This window comes from Phragmites australis, chromosome 2, assembly GCF_958298935.1.
Source record: "Phragmites australis chromosome 2, lpPhrAust1.1, whole genome shotgun sequence".
In the NCBI taxonomy this organism is placed as follows: domain Eukaryota; kingdom Viridiplantae; phylum Streptophyta; class Magnoliopsida; order Poales; family Poaceae; genus Phragmites; species Phragmites australis.
The window spans coordinates 36,591,053-36,611,553 of NC_084922.1; the positions used below are offsets into that span (position 1 = coordinate 36,591,053).

General features: G+C 37.6%; 2 protein-coding genes across 2 annotated transcripts; both read right to left on the reverse strand.

Annotated features, from left to right (window-relative positions):
• Nucleotides 1-1,608: 1,608 nt before the first annotated feature.
• On the reverse strand, nt 1,609-4,837 carry LOC133908602 (mitochondrial outer membrane protein porin 4-like). The gene is made up of 6 exons (XM_062350706.1): nt 4,685-4,837; nt 4,477-4,544; nt 3,036-3,146; nt 2,822-2,911; nt 2,530-2,738; nt 1,609-2,292 (listed from the first exon to the last, which is right to left on the reverse strand). Exons 1-6 carry the CDS (start codon nt 4,725-4,727, stop codon nt 1,986-1,988), a joined length of 828 nt encoding a protein of 275 aa, XP_062206690.1. The 5' UTR covers nt 4,728-4,837; the 3' UTR covers nt 1,609-1,985.
• A 1,521-nt stretch (nt 4,838-6,358) lies between these two features.
• On the reverse strand, nt 6,359-8,928 carry LOC133908603 (probable auxin efflux carrier component 8). Its single transcript, XM_062350707.1, has 6 exons — nt 8,381-8,928; nt 7,208-7,391; nt 7,032-7,117; nt 6,778-6,935; nt 6,600-6,676; nt 6,359-6,512 (listed from the first exon to the last, which is right to left on the reverse strand). The coding sequence occupies exons 1-6, from the start codon at nt 8,886-8,888 to the stop codon at nt 6,437-6,439; spliced, it is 1,089 nt and encodes a 362-aa protein (XP_062206691.1). The 5' UTR covers nt 8,889-8,928; the 3' UTR covers nt 6,359-6,436.
• Nucleotides 8,929-20,501: the final 11,573 nt, after the last annotated feature.

The following is a 20,501-nucleotide window of genomic DNA, read 5'->3' on the forward strand; positions in this document are numbered from 1 at the left end:
CACGCTGTTTTTATCCATCTTCTCAAGTTTTGTTTGACCTCCATGTATACAGCTAGGATTACCCTTGACTCCGTCTGATCTCCTCGATCGTCCGGCACCAAGCATCTCTCTTGGCCCTAATCATCTTGTCGTCAGCCGCCAAGTTGCATCCATCACCTGCATAACATCAAACAAGCACACATGTTTCACAACTCCATCTGTGGTTAGTTCAAAATCCGAAATCTCAGTTCAAAGCAGAACTCAGAGAAAAACGTGAACGCCGGATAATCTGGCGCACATTCCTTCTGAGCGTCGGACCATCCGGCATGTGCAACTCAGCAGAGCCCTTTGTCTGGAATACTCTTTGCAATAAATAGTCCGGCGTGCATTCATATCCATCGCTAGATCATCCGGCATGTTTAAGTCCGTTAAAAAGCTAGTTTGCAACCTCTCTGAAAGAAATGCTCTGGCGTTCACTTTACCCCAACACCAGACCATCCGACATGTACTTCAAGTTTTGCCTCTGTCTTAAAATACTCCGATGTATACTTGATCCAAACGCCAGACCATCCAGCATGTTCAACTTCCAAAGTGTTGGATCATCCGGCGTGTACATTTTTCTTGGACTCAGAAACAAACACGCATGCCAGACGAGCGCATGCCAGACGGTGCGCCGGCAGGTGGGATTGACCGACAGCCAATTCATTAGCTGCTTCTCCGAGACGATAAGGAAGGAGTGAGACGCATACCCGTAACTAGCTTCGGCGGCGGCTCGATTGAGAATGTTCCGATGCATAGCCGAGGGGGGACGTGATGACCCCTCAAAATCATGCGCGGTGATAGCCTCAACGATCGCGGTTCTATCGCGCTCTAATGTAAAGAGATACTCCATCCGTTTACAAATACTTAACAACTATGATTTTACTATTCATACTTTGATTAACTCTAATTTTTTAAATATTTAGTTGATTGATATAACATAAGTATCACTTAATATGCTATCAAAAGTACTTTCATGACATCATACACTTATAAATGTTTGCTCATGTATTTATGAAAAAAAATCAATGATCAAACTTAAAATCGTAAAGTTAAAGTTGTCAATTATTTGCAAAACCACCTGCTGTGGATTATTTGTGGGCACATTGGAGAGCAGATAATTCGCGCGCAAGGTAACTCCCCCCCATAACCCATTCTTTCCTTTTTTGAAAACTTTTTTCTTCCATATTTCCTTTTTTAAACTTTTCTAGCTTAAAAGTTTTGAGAAATTTTTTACCAAGAAATAGTTTCGAGAAAAAAATATTGAAAATTTTCTTTTAAAAAATTTATAGAAAAAAGTTACCAAGATAATAGTAGACTCCGGACTGTCTCTAGTGAGTTCCTGTAGGCCACGACTTGGCTGTCAGTGTGGTGCACGAGCGGGCTTCTGAGCTCACGCACTGAACAGTATTTTCGGGCACATTGCCCATTCATTTAGCTTTGTGTCATGCCTATTTGCACTTCCGCAGATGTATGCCTCCACTGTGTTGGAGTGATGCAAGATCTTATACACAGTTGCAGTGAAGTACAATTTCTTGTAGACCTTATATTCTACGTGTCATTGTGCATCAAGATATGGAACTTCGAGCATTCTTTTGTAGGCAGAAACAATTCTGATGAGCTTTTGCGGATAATAGGATATTGAAACCAAAAACATTGAAAGGGTTACGCTGAAGACGGGACAATTATTTAGACAAGATGGCAGCGCGAGATTAGAACAAACGCATGCATAGACCGATAAACTGGATCACTGACAATCTCGTTCACTGATTCAGTTTCAACATCTAAAACAAGCTAGGGGCGACTACTAACACTCAGGATGACACTATCGAAGAGCAAGTCTGCAGAATCAAGATGCCATGATACCAAAGTTGAGCTAGAGAGATGTCCCAGAATTATTTCACTCGACCTCAGGTGCTGATAAGGAAATCTACCATCCTAGAACCAAAAAGGGATCGGCATCATCATCAGGGCTTAAGAACCAGCGACAGCCCGACCTTGGAGCTCTTCTCGAACGCATTGGTGTCGACCTCAGTGGAGAGGGTGAAGAGTGACTTGGGCCTCCACTCGTGCTGGATGAGAGCGCTGGCCATGCCATGGTTGTTGTAGCGTGCCTTCACAGTGGTTTGAGGGTCCAGGGTATGCTGCGTCCCGAAGGTGATGGTGTTCTTATTGCTTGAGAAGCTGTGGGTCAGCTCCACTCCAACAGCTGTGTTGTTCTCCGTGTTCACCAAGTGGTAGTAGGACGCAGTGAGGCTGTCACATTTGTTGTTCCTGAAAAGGGAAAGCATCCACTAATAACTTCGCGTACTCAGGCCATGAAATTCATGCAGTGATATAACAAGGGAAAATAGTCATTGAAGTAACGCCCTTGAACCATTTCAATTAAACTTCCCCTACAAGTTTCAAAGAAACAAGTTTAAGAGAAAACTACCCACCCAGTAACACTGGAAATGTTCGTATTAGTTTGTTGAGTGGTTTACGTTGGACTGGTTAGTAGAAACTACTTACAAGGTCACAGCAGCAATGAGATCTGCATTGGTCAGACTCACTCCAGCATTGTACTTGGTGAAATTCCCAGTAGCTGTATCATATGCAACATCAGCACCAACAGCAATAGCTTTGTTGCCAAACACACCAGAAAGGTTAACCAAAGGTTTTGAGTTCAAGCCAACACTGGCACTGATACCAGCATAATCATGCAAGTACTGGACTTCAGCCTGCAACCACAAGGTAGATAATCAATAAAAAATCAATGAGCTAGATGAGATTCAACCAATCTGGAAAAGATGAAGAAATGTACCTTTCCAGCTGTTTGATATGGAAAAGGAATGGTTACAATCTTTTTCAAGCCTGGTACACCAAGATCCTCAGTTGTGATTGTAGCTAACAGCTGAAGAAAACAAACAGAAATCAATCATTTGCATACAACAATTGGTTTGATTTCAGGCAGTTGACTGAGAACCTTAACATAATAAGGCTTGAATGAGATAAGGACAAATCCAGAAAAAACTTGCCAGAGACTCTGAAGTTGCTTTCACATCCAATGTGAAATTCTTCTGCTTCAGTTGGGTCTGGATCTCACTAAAGATAGCCTCATTTTTCTTTGTGCTTGCAGCTGTTATCGCCTATAGACAGACCCAAAAAGGAAAAGGTGGATGATCAGATTTTCAACATCAGTGAAAAATTGAAAAATCGAAAAATCCACACAGTAGAAGCTCAACCAATGAAGTTTGCAGAATTTAAAGCATATGATGATAAGACAAGTGGTTGCATGAACAAAACTTAAAATGGTCCCACATAATAATTTCCAGCATGTCAGCACAACAGTTGCAGTCAGACTGATATTATAGCAATAAGATAGATGTACGAGACAATAGTCAAAATCATGCATATGTAACTGCATATTCACTTGAAACCTATCAACAAAATAATTCTAACCCGAAGATGAACCTATTGCACAGTACACAGGTTAACTTGGAGCAACTACAGGTGGCAACATCAAACATACAAACAGGCTCAAGCCTATAAGATAACCGATTTGAATCGCTCAACTGAATTCCCAGTATATTTACAACAGTCGATGTTACAAACTAACACAATAGGAATAAGATAGATGTAAACGGAAATAAACAGAAAAATTGTAACTGCACATTCACTTCGAACTGCAATTAACACTCCAAATTCAATATCTTAAACACAATTATGCCAACCCAAAGATGAACTTACTACACAGCACACATGTTACCCTGCAGCAACTACAGATGGCAACATCAAACATGAACAAGCTCAAAACTACAAGATTATCACTGTGAATCGCTCAACTGAAACCTCAGCTTATTAACAAAACAACTCCCAGTACTCTAGTACGACACAGAAAATACAAGAATAGCACCAATACATAAACGCAATATATAAACATAAGCCTCAAGCTCCACTGATCATCCATCACATTGACTGAACAAAAAATAGTTAACTCATGCTTCCATTACCCCATTCCTCTTAACATCACCCCACCAAAACACCTCCATACATGCCAAAATATCCATTCATTCACTAACTATTCGTGAAATGATCCTAAATCTTCTTCTACTCTCCAGGATTCCAAACCATCCCAAAATCTAAGCAACCACAAACGCTAGCACGCTAATGGTTTCAAATCTTCTTCCAGTCTCAATGGTTCCTAACCAAACCAAAAACTAACCAATTCGCAAACCCTAGCACACTAATCAATCCAAAGTACAATGCCACAAGCACAGACACCCAATCCCCTCGGACAGATAACCACAGACCTTCTCCAGCCCCCACGAACCACCGCATCCCAAACCTAAACCCCAACCAGCTATCCAGAATCCAACTCAAAACCATAGAAATAACTGGAACACTAACAATCATATCATGCAAACCAAGAATCGCGCAAGAAACCACTAAGAGCGAGAAGAAACCAGCGTTACTCACGGCTCCATTCGCGGCGTAGGTGGTCAGGGTAAACTTCTGGTCCGTCTGGAAATCCCTGTAGAGGAGATCTGCGAGCCCACCACCAACAACAACATCAGCGAACCAGTAATCAGTCGCTTGCAAAGATCAAATCAAGATCCATCCATGGCCACCAAAACCCCAGGATTCCCCAAAAAGGAAAAAAAAGGAAACAAGCGCTCGTGCTTACCCCTGGCCTTCTTGCCAATGTCGGAGTAGAGCCCGGGACCCATTGCGGGATGAGCGGTTCGGCTCGAGGACCAGACGGCGGCGGAGGGAAGATGAGCGCGGAGGAATGCGGTGATGGTTTTGGGGTTTTGCCGTGAGGAGGGAGGAGGGAGAGAGGCTGCTTTTATAAATATAAAGGCGGGGAGGAGGAACCGCTGGATGGCGCCAGTTGTGAGATGGACGACCTGGATCCCCCCTCGCGGGGTGTTCGTTGTCTTTTTCTTCAAGAGAAAGATGAAGGCTGCAGGGTTGCGCTTTCTTGGGGAAAGGATTGGTGACGGGAGGACTGGACATGGACTTCGAGTTGATCCATATGTTGAATTTTCTTGTCTCTTTTTTTTTGAACCAATTTGGAAATTGCACTAATTTTTCATTTATGTTTATCGATAATTGCTAGCCACGCATTCATTTTTTTAATAAGGAAAATTTAGAATTTGCCACTCATTTAGTTGGCACTTTCTAATTTCCATGTGCCAACAACACAATGAATGGTATATTCTAAAACCTAATGTATAGGTTGTTCATCGGTTGTTGCTTGGGCCAGGTGACATTTGAAACTGATTCTACGAGCCGCATCTCTACATTAGCTCGTTCAGGCTCTGATCGTTCGAGATTTGCTGCTATCATCAAGGAGATGTGTTGGAGAAACTCAATGTCAAGAAAACGAAGAGGCACCAAAATATGGTTGCTCGTGAACCAGCAAAACATGCTATGAGAGCAAATAGCTCGGCAGTGTGGATAGCAAGGATTCCTTCATGTATCGAGCATTTGGTGCTCAAAGATTGTAACTCCTCCACTCTTTAATATATGAAGCCTCTGTTTATCGCAAAAACAAATGTATGGAGTGACAAATCCTAAGTTTTCTTATCATTTCCATGTTCTTTTTGATATATATTTTTTTGAAAGGAAAACGTCCCCTCGTCGCAATATACATTTTAAGGTTAGAGAACAATCCCTAAAAAAGGTTAGAAAATAAAACAGTTCTGGCCTGCTCATGCCTGGAACGGATACCAGTGATCCTGGATATAGCTGGGCCTGACCCATCTAGGCCGAACTGGGCCCATCATAGTGTTCCAAGGCCCAAAAGAGCTCATTGTAGTGTTTCAACCCCGAAAGAATTCTGTGCGAAGTGCTCCACTGGAACATCCTGCCTCAGCTACTTGCGCTGTCAGGCCATTACCTTTAACCGTTCGAAGGTGACGCCGCATGCCATTTCCCTTACTCGGGTGCAGGGACTACAAGCAGCATGAATATTACATATGCTGGGCTTCATGCGCATGAGTTCCATGGCTAGTGGTTACTGTGTTGCTGTGCCAAGGTGATCTAGATGTTTGTTCTTACTCACATATCAGTCTGCCAGCAAGGTGTTCGGCAGAATGCCGCACCGGGTTGGGTGCAAGGCTGCAGACAGAAGCGGTTCAAGAGCAGGCACACCATCTGCTCGACGGAATGCCTAGCAGGAGCAAGGCACGCCAGGTGAGTTTTCTTTTTAACATCCTTGCTGGTCAAAGAATTGAAATGACATGAAAACTGCATGATCATAGCACACAGATTGGTTATCTTTATCTTGGGTTACCACAAATCATATCCAAGGCACAAATATTTACATTCTGGCAAAACATTCACACTCATGGCTTAATGCATCCTTTACATTGCAATGCTACTGTTTTCTGAAGTGAAAATATTCGAATCTATTTTTGCAAATAGGGATGGTCTAGAGTTTGGGATAATCGACAACAAAGTAGTAACCCAGCGCCACAGGAACTGCAACCATCATGCCGGCAATTATCCTGCCAGAAGAGAGGATAGCAAAGTTAGTTCTTCCACAATAACTGTTTCTTAATAGATCAGCATAGGATGGTCGGAGATGTACTCACGCAGTGCTCAGGATATCCGCATGCACATTATACTCCTTCGCAAACACAAATGGCACTATTCCTTGAGGTAGCGCTGCCTGTGCAGAATCTTATGAGATCAAGCATAATGTTAATCTTTGAATTGCACACGCTTATTATGAATGTTAGCATGCGCATACAAATGAAAACAAAAACATACCTGTACAGTAGCCACCTTCAGCAAAGTTCCATGCATCCCGATAGCGTAGGAAGGGATCACCATCAGGGCTGGTCCTAGGAAGAACCTGATGCCTAGTGCTAGTAGCATCTTTTTGGTTCCACAGGCTATAATTTTAGTTTGTAGAGCAGTGTAAAGGCCTGCAATAGAAATAGTTAGAAGGTATAGTTACATAACTGGTTTTCGCGAAGTTTATCTACATATGTTACTTTTAGGCTTGCTGTTGTAATACACACCTAGGCTGAACATTGCCATTCCTAGCCCTCCATCTGAAAGTATTCTTATGGAGTTGCTGACAATTAACGGTAACTGTATTCGCCACCTGTAGGATATTTTATGCAGTTGCATGAGATGACTTTCTGCATTCCAGATTGAAACCAGAAACTCAGTTCATGTAAACTCATGTTCATACCTGAAGCTGATCAATGCCCAGATTAGGCCAATTAAGCTTGCATACATGTTGGGATTCATTACTAGCTTCCTACCGACCACCAACAAAAAGCGAAAAGCACGATAACATCTTGCTAATATTCCTTTTTGTTGGCTCTCTTCATAACTTTGCTGTGTAGGTCCTGAAGTACCTGATTCTGCTTCAACTTTGAAGCATGACATGGGATAAGAACAGTTCAACTAATTCTGTAAAATACGTTGAAACCTCAGAAGCTAAGTTGAAGTTACTTACTGTAATGGTGGACATCGAAATTTAAAACCTCAGAAGTTAATGGTGGACATCGAAATTTAAAACCTTAGAAGTTGAAATTGAGTACAATATGGTTTTAATGTGGCATAATTCAGAAAAAGTTCGTACACACTGTTTTAGAGCTGCATTACAATAAACAAGCCTCAAGTATATTGTGCTAATAAATCTTTTGATGGAGTTGTACTACTTTGTATTCCTCCTTTTCTATCTGAAATGTAATGTTAGATGTTACAAGACATCCCTAGAAAATAACTGCAACACTGATGATTTATTTTATGAAAGACACCTTCAAGAGTTGCATCATGTTATCATTTGCAGGTACAGAGAGGATTGATGCAACTAGAACAGTGTTTTACGATAAACATATATTTTTGGATCAGACAGGTAAGCTATGTTCTATTTGGTTAGTTGTAGTATCTTTAGAAGAATACAGTAGCCTGACATAGCATGGTTATTTTCATTCCACTGGCAGCTGACATTTGGTTGGCTACTCGGCTTCCTTTGAAATAGTAAGATCTATTTCTTGCAAAAGGAACATAAGAAATAATAAGATCTGTAACATTTGTGGAGCAAATATTGAGTGCAATTTGTTTACGTTTGCACTATATGAAGGTTAAAGCACACACAAATGAAGGGAAAAAGGGGGGAAGGAATACCCTTAGAAATTTGGGAAATGAAACTATAAAAGCATGTATTATTTGCCAAAACTTGAAAGCATGCTGAAATATTTGTCACCACTTGCGTTATTTTATTTCAAGCTGGAGTAAGGGTACCTTCCATTTTTAATCTTGAATAAAAACGTAAATATTTTTAAGTAATTCACACTGTACAGCAGAAGAAACTTCAAACATCATTCTTCAAAATGCAGTGAGTTCAGGTTCTTACCTGTAATTTCAGATGATGTTGTGGTAGCCGCTCCTTTAGCAGCCCGAAACTCAAACAAAAACAGCAGAAGTGTGTACCAAATTAGGCTCTGTAAGGCAACTATCTGACTTAGCAGCTTCACAGCTTCATCTCCATACATTCCCTTCAGCAATGGGATACCAACAATCAGCGTATTGGGCAGTGTTGATAAAGAAAAACCTGTAATCAGCCAATCAAACTTCTCCATACAACATGCTTTCGAGATAACTGCAAACCCCAGCAAGGCGAGCGACTTCTGTATGACATCTGAGAATATGAGCTTGAGGTTCATGTCATAAGGATTGTTTGTAGAAAGGACCTGGAAAGAGAGCAAAGGGATGGAAAACTTCGCCACAATCTTGTTGATCCCAGAGCACTGCTCTGGGGTGAACAGCTTCCACCATGTTATGGATAGGTAGGCCAGTATCATAGCTACATACAAGGGCACTGTGTTTTCAAGAACATGGTAGATGGTTATCCAAGAGATCATAATGGAGGGACCTGAAGAACACTCCAAATGTCCTGCCCAATTTGGGTCTGTAAGGTTTCTGAGAGCACTGTAGCTGTTTTATATAGACATAGACAGAAGCCAGGTATTATGCAAACTTTTGCAGACATGTTTTAGCTTTAGCAGAACCTTTGAATTGTCCAAATTACCCATTCTGGTTAGATGCCAGTTGCATTCCTCTTATTAACTGGACTGAACATCTGAACCTCATTGTGTGCAGGACTCCTCTTTGAGTGAACAATGACAACCAATTAATCATATTCATATGGAAACATAAGAAAAGCAAAATGATTACTTGGACCAAATATCTTTCCATACCGTGAGATACATCTTTTTCAACCTGATAAAGTCCCGTAGTGTTTTGTCTATATGCTTAACTATAATAATAGAGAAAGTGCAATCCAGAATATTGGCTAAGTGTGTGACCTTTTGATATCTTAACTTTATCTTTTTTTTAAGGTATATCTTACCTTTATCTTGTTGACTGAGTGGCTCTCATGAACTTTTAATCTTTCCAGTGATCTTGAGCTAGATCTGCAGAAAAGGGACTGTTCTGTTTCGTTGTTTTTTCAGGGCAAAGAGGACTGTTTTATGTGGATTTTTCATAACATTATCTGTCTCATTGTCAGTCTGAACTCGGATATCGCTGTCAAAGATGTCTCAAATGAAGTGTGAAATCAAGCCGTGTTTAATGGGCTGTGTTCTTCTGCAACCATTTGTTTTGATATGTTATTAGTATGACTATGAGACATTAGGATACATTCTAAGCAGTAAAATGACCAAGGCATGTGCCCCAACAGTTTAAAGCAGAATAACATTTCTTTCGTCTCCTCTTTTTGTTCATGGTTAGTGGAATTAATCTTTGGAGAAAGAAATTGTGCGACAATTCCAGCAAATGATACAGAAGCGTTGGCATAGCTTGTCGGGTTGGTGTTTCACTGATTAACAGCGTTAATTTCTTCTAGTAGCATGGTGGTCCACGCTTGGCCATGAACAGCACTCACTTGAACTTCTGTTTTGACACATGTGAAAGTACAATGACCTCGTTTAGAGGAGGTGAATAGGTGTTTTAAAAAAAACTTCGCTTTTTTTACTATTTGTCTTAAACTTGCAGCGAAAATAAGTTAACATATTTTTTATAGTGAAAAACTTAAATATGTTAGGCTCAATTAGTGTATAAACACCCTAAACTAATATGAAGCTTATAATCCTAGGGTGAGATAAAGATTATTCAAATCAAGGAAGATAACTCTAATATAAAATTCTGAAATTACTGTTCATCAGAAGTTTCGATCAACTCAAAACAACAGATTTTAGAATCACGAAATTAACTCTATGCACATAAAAAAAATATACAAGCATGGATATCAAAGTAATGCACAAGAGTAAGTATACACGGAGACAAATAATTTGTTACCGAAATTCGGATATCCACCGATATCCTACGTCTCCGTTGAGGAAGCTCGATCACACTTGAGTTGGATCTTTTTTAACTATTTTTCTCACGAGGTTGCACACATACACTCCTCGTCTCCACTATGGTAAACTTTTCCTCCACTCCAGAGATGGTGAGTTCCGCAATTACTTTCGAGTCTCATCACAATCTTCACTTGAGGATATTGCCGGCAATCACACCACCGAGCCGTCTAGGAGACGATGGTCTCCAGGAGTAACAAACTCCCGAACTCGCGCACGATCAACACCGAATGCTCAAACACATGTAACCTATGCGGCAATCCGTGTGCTACTAAAGCACCACACCCACTCATACACCTCTCTACTCACTAAGCCACCAAAGCTTGATTTTCACCCTTGTTAGAGAGGGAAGGGGAGCACTCAGTTTAAAATACCTCACAAGAGCAGCACAAAGCCCTCTAAGCAACCAACCCCGTGAAATGAGGCCAAGGGGTATGAATACCCCACTTTGAAAATCTAGTCATTGGACAAATTCTGTACTGATCGGAACTTCCGATCCCAAAAATCCCAACGGTCAAAAACTAGCCATTACAACCTTTCTCAAGCACACATAGGATGTTCCGATATCCACATCAAAACTTCGGATCAGTTCAAAACAACAGATTTGAACAACACAGACCAACTTAGATACGGGAAAACACACACATCGGAACTTCCGATTAAACCTTTATCCAAACCCGAGAGCCCTGATACTTCTGAACATCGGATAGTCCGACTTATACCGGAACTTCCGACCAAAATATCGGAACTTCCGATTCAAACGACAACTTCCCGAGAGCTTGGAATTTTAAGACATCGGATATTCGATTGACATCAGAACTTCCGATTCTATGATTGGAACTTCCAATTTTAGCACAACAGACTCTTTGAAAATGGCGATAACTTTTTACTCTAATGTCTGATTTCGATGATTTTGGACCCTATAGAAAGCTTATTTAGAGTGATACACATCCCTACTGAATTCATTATCTCAAACACATTAGATCAAACTAGGAACACTCCAAAACCCGATTCAGACACTTCCACACTTTCGACACCAGACTACTAAAGCGAACTCTCAATACAAACCGATCTCGCACTAAGCATATGGTTTGAGCACTCGACACAATAATTGAGCAATGCTTTCGGCAATCCCTCTTGATAGTATGATTAGTAATCCTATAACCCGGTCTCCCACTAAACTCCTTAAGACTGGTAAAACTAGAAAATCTATTCTAGTTATACCTTTGTCTTGAGCAATCTCACGGATTTGACGAACACATCATCTTAGTCCCAACTCTTCTCATAGCTCTTCAAGGCTTGCCATCTACTCTTCACTTAAGCTTGATGATGATATCATCCTCGCTTCTATTTTGATCTTCAGAAAGTTTGATGAAGTTTACTTGATTGCTTCCCATGCACCAAGCATGAATATCTCTTTTCATCATCTTCATACGGTTCACCACTTAGGCATGAACCGCGAGCATCAAGCACACAAGTTATCCACTAAGATTGTCTTGATCTTACTTCTTCCAACTTGACATATTGAATATCTCAATTCAACTCATATCTTCTTATGGAACCTAACCCTAACTCACCCTAAAGCACAAAGAATATAGGTTAGTCCATAAAACCTAATTGATAACTTTATACTTTAAGTCACTTGATCTTCACAAATAACTTGGCATTCACTCTTTATTATCAATCTTCTTGAGCTTCTCATTCATCTCATGAGCATCACTAAGAGCTCAAAGACAGCGATGCATTCTCATGGCATTATTCAACGAATCCATACTTCATGCATCTCCTATGAAATAATACTAATAACAATTCTCAACATAATTGTTAGTCCATAGATATTATCATCACTTACCCGAGCATCACTTAGAGATCATTCATCTTGATGCATATCTCTCTTCTATGCATCACCTATGGAACAACCTATTAACAATTCTCAACATTATTGTTAGTTCATTTGTATTGTCATTAATTACCAAAACCACACTTAAGGCTAGATGCACTTTCAATCTCCTGTATTTTGGTAATTGATGACAATCTTACTAGATAATTATATTTGAAAATTTTAAAGTTAACTATACATCTAATCCGAAAATTAAATATATATTAAGAACAAGTTTTGGAAACATCAAACATCACAAAGATATTTGAGGTTACCAAAACTAGCTTTACTAGCATCAATCACTATAAAGATTCTGATATTAATAAAAACCAACATGTGTATATAGTGAACTCCCCCGCAATCTATGTATATGTGAATGAATCTTGAATATTATTACATATACTGTCTATCTCAAATTTTAGATGGAGTTTCCTTTATACATATGAAGCAATCATGATAGTGTATATATCAAAAGTGAATATGTAATGCAAAGCATACAAATTCCAAAAAAGAGTTGCATGGTTTTACTTTTAAATACTCCCCCATTTGACATCCTCTTTACAAACATAACATCTATTACAAATTCTCCTCCATAAGTAAATTCTCCTCTATGAGTAAAACACTCTTACAAAATATAACGTCTAGTCCAAATTCTCTTTTAATTGACATCAATGCCAAAATAGAATCATCAAAACGAATTCCCCCCCAATTGATGTCAACTTGGCAAGAAATTTGAAGGACTTTACCAAAAAGAGAAATTTTCCTCCAAAGCACATTAGCTCTATCCCACAAAAGGAATCATCAAAGGCTAATGCATTACCATGTATAGTGTATCTCCTCATGATATGTGTATTTCTCATAATTTGAGTGAAACCAAATACATTTATCCAATTATGAACTATATAAGGAGATCATGCTATACAATGGATCAAAAGGGGTTTAAAGAGATGCCAAAAGAGGTTAAAGGGATACCAATTTAAGAAGATATCAAATAGAATTGTAAAAGGTACCAATTTAAAATTCCAAAATATATCAATTGAATATCCACATGAGATACCAATTGAAAATCTCCATCAACAAGATGATATATTGGATATGCCTTGTAATTGAGTATGCCTTAGATTTTCATATGAAAGAGATGTCAATTGAAATAGATATCAATTTAAACAACTTCAATTAAAGACAAGTTAAGCATGAGTCCGAAATAAATATCTAAAACATATCAATTGGATACCTTTAAGAGAATGCACTTGTGTTTTGGATCAGGCTCCAAGTTGAACATAACAAAATAGTTGACATTATAACGAATATCTTGTTTATCACAAAGTGTCAATATCTCATAAAGCTACATATTCAATAAAGCCATTTAAAACAGACTAAAAACCTCAAGCAAAGGAGTTTGCAATTTTTTATTAATCAATATTGTATATAGGAGCAACTAAGCATTTGAAATGAATTCTTTTGCATATTTGAGACTGTATGAATCATAAACATGATTATAGAGTTCCAAAAAAATATGCTACTTCAAATTGCTCATATTTGTAATATAGAGATTTTTAAGCACTTGCATGAAAAATAAATTTTCACAAGTCATTTTCATGCTATGATACAATCTACACAAGATTGAATCTTTGACATTTAAATACATGAATTAAGAACAAGTTACTTAATTTCGGTGACTTGTTCATCTCGGTAACTTGTTCATCCTTACTAGCCACTACTTTGATATGATACTTCCTTTTGATTCCAATTGAAATTGAAGAAGACGATCTTCTTTATAAATACCAATTGAGATAGATACTTTCTTCATGAAAGTCCAATTGAAATGATCTTCTATTTAGAAGAACCTTCATTATGATTAGCCCAAGTATTCAATGTATCTCCATTGTACCTAAAACTCATTTAAGTACAATTTGGTTCTCAAACTCATTAGGTCTGAAGAGGTTGACAAAAATCTCAACACAAAGAGTAAACTCTCCTATAAACGGTGCATATTAATAAGAAATTAATACCAATTGAAATCCGTACCAATTGATAGATTGAAAGCATTGAAACCATATATCAATTGAAGTCAAATGAAAACTCTATGCACCTTTTAGCCATTTAGAGCTCTTGAAAGAGGTTTACTATATATGTTGGATCAAAGAAAACAAACATTCTATGAATATTAACAATTACATTTAACAAGCATATTTATCACATCAAGATCTAATAAAGATACAATTTTAAAAAAAATAGCAAATAAGCCATAAAGATACCAATTTAGAGATAAATATTATAAATGGTTTCCAAATTACATCTAAGATAAAAGATCAACAAATGATCACTTCACAAAGTTCAACAAATAAACTAAGAAAAGATAATAAACATAGAGCAAACAAATTGCATATTTGCTCAAAAACTTATCTCAAGCAAATATATAGATAATGATTCAAGCATTGAGATAGAAAGCTTCCATAAACTTATTTTCTTGCCTTTTGGAGTTAAAGAAAATCTTTCACAAATAAAGAAATCACTAGAAACAAAAATTGAAAGGAAGATGATCAACAAATACTATCACTTGTATCACTACCAATTGTAAGGACACAATGGTATATACGAATATCACAAGATGATATTTCAAAAATGGCATAGCTCAACTTTCTTTCAAAGAAGCATGTGAAGGATGTTTAGAAATTAAGCACCATGTTTTAAAAGCATTCTTCGCAAAATCAACTATCATAAGTAAACACATAAAAATCATAGTTGAATTGATCTCATTCGGATCAAATAAGATCTTGAGATTAAATAGATCACTAAATAAGTACCAAGAATCTCAAATTTCAATTAAAATCAAATGTGGATCAATTAATGGATATTTACGAGATTGAGCTTTATATGAGCTTGAAAAACCACATAGATTCTAGATAAACAATTATATCAATTCTAAATGGTATTGCTCAAATATTCATATTTTATGTGAATTTAAGATGCACAAAGTATAATACTCCCCTATTATGTGATAATCCATTATTTTCTCCAAAGAGCCAAATAGCATTTAATAAAGACGAGTAAGATCGAATAAGGCTCCAAAACCACACAATCAACAAATTAATGCGCAATGCATCCTACCCATACTAGTTATATGACTATACATACTAGTCAGTAAAAAAAGCTAGATGCGCTACAAACAAAATATAGCACATTTAGCAAGCAATCATGCATGGATATAAAAAGAGCAAGCATAGAAAAATTGCAATAAAGTATACACATGCTAGTATAAGCACAAACTCTAAAACAAGCATAGATACAAAGCCTACACATACAAAAGGGCTATGAACCTTCAATGTTTCTGGACATATAGGATGTTTCGATGTACCAATCGGATATTCCGATCAATGTAAAATACCAGGTTTTAGGGTAACTTAAAGATAAGATCGGATGTTCTGATATTTCAATCGGATGTTCTGATATATGTAAATTACCAGGTATGCTACAGCCCAAAACAAATCGGATGTTCCGATACAAATATCGGATATTCCATTTATCAGATGTTTTGATACAAGGATCGGATATTCCGATATATGGAAAATTCCAAAAATTGTGTAGAATAATGAATCTAACACAATGATGAAGGATATAAATTTAAGGCATCATGATAGAAAGTTACCTTCATAGAGTGACATTGGATAGATAATAATTATAATTTCACATAACTTGGCTCTTTAATCAATTAGATAAATTTTTAAACAATTTGCTAAGTCTCCAATACCCTCTATTTCACTTATTGATAAATTTTGAGATTTTTGGTCCCCAATATTGTTGAGTCCTAAGACATTAATCACAATAGGCTTGGTAACCCAAATGACCTTTTTATTCTTCAAGCCACATAGAGTACCAATAAATTTGGCAAACATATTGCCAATTTCATCATTTCTAAGCAAATAATTTTTATTGACAATGAGAGGCATAGAATGAGTACCTTGGGGACATGATGAAGATAAATGTCTCTTCTTACGGCATGTGTAGCATATTTTGCCGCCAAGCCTCTTTACTTAAGGCTTCTTATCTTGATGACCATTTATTTGACCCCTTTGCTTGTATGATCTTGAAATATCTTGGGGCCTCTTCTTTTAATGTTGGTCATTTTGATGAGAACTTGATCTCTTGATGATGAAGGAGCTTCTTCCTTCATAGACTTCTTGTCTTATTGTTTCTTGATCAAAGCTCTTTTCTTCTTCTTCTTCTTCTTCTTCAAAGGGCACTCTCTAATATGATGACCTAATTTTTTGCACTTGAAGCAAGTGATGAGTGCGTGATCTTCTTTTGACCTTGACTCTTCTTTTTCGCATTGTTGGACTTGCTCTTCTTGCTATAATTGAATCCAAGTCCACTTTTATCTTATGGATGCATTCGGTCTTTAAGCATCTCATCTAAAGTGGTCTTCCCTTTGAAGCACATAATCACATCTTTCTTCAAAGAAGTGACTTGGTCTTCAGCTCCTTTATTTCCTACACAAAATTAAACTCATAAGTGAAACTAGAGGATACATTAATGTTAGAGCAATAAGAAATAATAGATAATTCATCATGGGATATAGAATCCACATGAGGTTTATAGGATTTTACCTTTGTGAGAATTACCTCATGAACTATTTCTAGCTTGGTATGAGAAGCTATAAGATTTTTATGAGTGCACGAGAGCTCATCATAATCCTTTTGTAGTTCTACATACTTGCTAGTTAACTTTTCTAGTTAAGCCCTTATCTCAATATCTTCTTTCTCCATAGATGCTACATGAGAAATAGAGTTAGAAGCATAAACATCATTAATAGGAGAAATAGTGGATTTATCCTTAGATAAACCATTGCAATTAGGACAAGATTTTTCTAAATCCACTAGAGGCATAGCATCTAATTTATCAATCAAAGAAATATACTTACTTTAAGATCCCCATAAAGAATAGATAAAGAACTATGAGATTCTTTAAGTTCTTCATATTTCTCATTTAAGGCATTAAGTTCTTCTATTTTTCTCAATGAGCTATTCCTCTTGCCTCTCGAGGTTTTTCTCTTTGCCTTCTATTATGTTCATGAGCTTGATCATTTTAGGTATATGATTTGTTCTCAAAAGATCAAACCCAAGTTTATCACTATCACTAGTATTAAAACTAGCATTGATATTATTAACCTCACTTACTACTTTCTTTTTACCTTTTTCCATAAGACATATTTGTGCATCAGAGTGAGACGATGAGCATCTTGAGGAAGTTGAAGCTTCACTTCCAAGTTGAGGACAATCCATACTATAATGTTCATATTGACGACATGTATAGCAAATCTTGTTTGTCCTTGATCTTCTCTTAGGTGGACATATCTTCTTGATTTTTCTTGATGCCTTTCCAGCTAAGCCTTGTCTCAAGTAAGCTTCTATTTCTTTCAAAATATTAGTTTCACAAATACTAATAGAAATAGATGCATTACAATGAGGACAATTAACTATATCATCATGATATATAGGCAATTTTGCACTATATGATATGAAAGGATTAACAACATAAGTGGATATGGAATTTTCACTACTAGTGTTGTTAAAGTCCAAAAGAAGATTTGAGCACTTACTAATCCCACTTACCATATCATTACCTTACTCGAATATGTCAATCGGTGAATTGGATGACAAAATGACATCCTCTTAGACAAAGGAGGAAATCATTTGGTGCTCTTCATGAGGTGATGATGAAGTAGAGAACTCTCCAAATGACGTCTCCAGAAGAAGAACCTTCTCATCCCATTTGGGCTTGTCGTATCTTTCTTTAAGCGTTGTCCAAATGATATGAGCATCCTCAAGCGGCATGGTCATTTTAAATACATCTTCGCTCAAAGCATTAAATAAAGTATTAGTAGCTGAGCATTGAGATTTATGCATTTCTCTTCCTCATCAAATGATAAGAGTTTATCACTAGGAGCAGAAATGCTCACATCTACAACTCGCTCTATTTAAGAACCTATAGGCCTAAAAATATTAAGCAAGTGAGTACTCCATTTGAAATAATTAGAGTCATCTAATAGGAGTGGATTTATATACACTAATCAAATAGTTAACATCTTTACTCTCTATGCGGTAAAGCCTAAAAAAGAGAGACTTGACTTTGATACCAATTGAAAGGACAATGATGTTACCTAGAGGGGAGTGAATATACGTTTTAACAAAAACTTCACCCTTTTTACTATTTGGCCTAAACTTGTAACGGAAATAAACTAACAAATTTTTTACAAGTGAAAAATGTAAATATACTAGGCTCAATTAGTGTACAAACACATTAAACCAATATGAAGCTTACAATCGTAGGGTGAGACAAAGATTATTCAAATCAAACAAGATAACTCTAATCTTAAAACAACATATTTCAGAATCACGAAATTAACTCTATGCACATACAAACAAATATACAAGCATGGATATCAAAGTAATGCACAAGAGTAAGTAAACACGAAGACAAATAGTTTGTTACCAAAGTTCGGATATACACCAATATACTATGTCTCTATTGAGGAAGCTCGGTCACACTTGAGCTGAGTCTTTTTCAACCATTTTCCCCACGAAGTTGCACATATGTACTCCTTGTCTCCACTATGGTCAATTCTTCCTCCGCTCTGAAGATGGTGAGTTTCACAACCACTTTTGGGCCTTATCACAATCTTCACTTGAGGAGATCGTCGACAATCACACCACCGAGCCGTCTAGGAGACGATGGTCTCCAAGAGTAACAAACTCCCAAACTTGAGCACGATCAATACCAAATGCTCAAACACATGCAACCTATGCAACAATCCGTAGGCTACCAGAGCACCACACACCTCTCTCTACTCACTAAGCTACCAAGACTTGATTTTCACCGAATCTTGTTAGAGAGAGAATGGGAGCACTTAAGGTGGAACACTAAGTTCAAAACACCTCAAAAAGCAACACAAAGCCCTCTAAGCAACCAGCCCCACGAAATGAGACCAAGGGGTGTAAATACTCACTCTGAAAAACTAGCCGTTGGACAGATTTTGTCCTAATCAGAACTTCTGATCCCTAGATCGGAATTTCCAATCCCAAGAATCCAAATGGTCAAAAGCTAGCCATTGCAGCCTTTTTCAAGCACGCATCAGATGTTCCGATATCCACATCGAAACTTCCTATTAGTTCAAAATAACAGATTTGAACAACACAAACCAACCTAGATGTAGGAAAAAACACACATCGGAACTTCCGATTGCCAAATCAGAACTTTCGATTAAACATTTATCCAAACCCGAGAGCCCCGACACTTCTGAACATCAGAAAGTCCGACTCGTATCGGAACTTCCAACAAAAATATCGGAACTTCCGATTCAAACAACAACTTCTCGAGAGCTTGAAATTTTAAAACACCGGTTATTTTGACTGACATTGGAACTTCCGATTCTAGGATCGGAACTTCCGATTTCAACATAGCAGACCCTCTTAAAACGGCGATAACTTTTTACTCCGATGTCCGATTTTGACGATTTTGAATTCTACAAAAAGCTTATTCAGAGAGCTACATATCCCTACTGAATTCATAAACTCAAACACATTTGATCAAATTAGGAACACTCCAAAACCCAATTTGGACACTTTCACACTTTCGACACCGGACTCCTAAAGCGAACTCTCAATACAAACCCATCCCGCACTAAACACGTGGTTTGAGCACTCGACACAACAATCGAGCAACACTTTCAGCAGTCCCTCTTGATAGTACATCTATCAATCCTATAACCCGGTCTCCAACTAAACTCCTTGAGATCGGCAAAACTAGAAAACCTATTCTAATTATACCTTTGTCTTGAGCAATCCTGCGGACTTGACGAACACATCATCCTAGTCCCGACTCTTCTCATAGCTCTTCAAGGCTTACCATCTACTCTTTACTTAAGCTTGATAACGATGATCATTCTTACTTTCATTTTAATCTTCACTTGATCTTCCGAAAGCTTGATAAAGTTTACTTGATTGCTTCCCATGCATCAAGCATAGAAGACTTCTATCTTTTCATCATCTTCATACGGTTCACTACTTAGGCATGAACCACAAGATTTAAGCACACAAGTTATCCACTAAATTTGTCTTGATTTTATTTTTTCCAACTTGGCATATTGAATATCTCAATTCAATTCATAACTTCTTATAGAACCTAACCCTAACTCACCCTCAAGCACAAAGCACATGAGTTAGTCCATAAAATCTAATTGA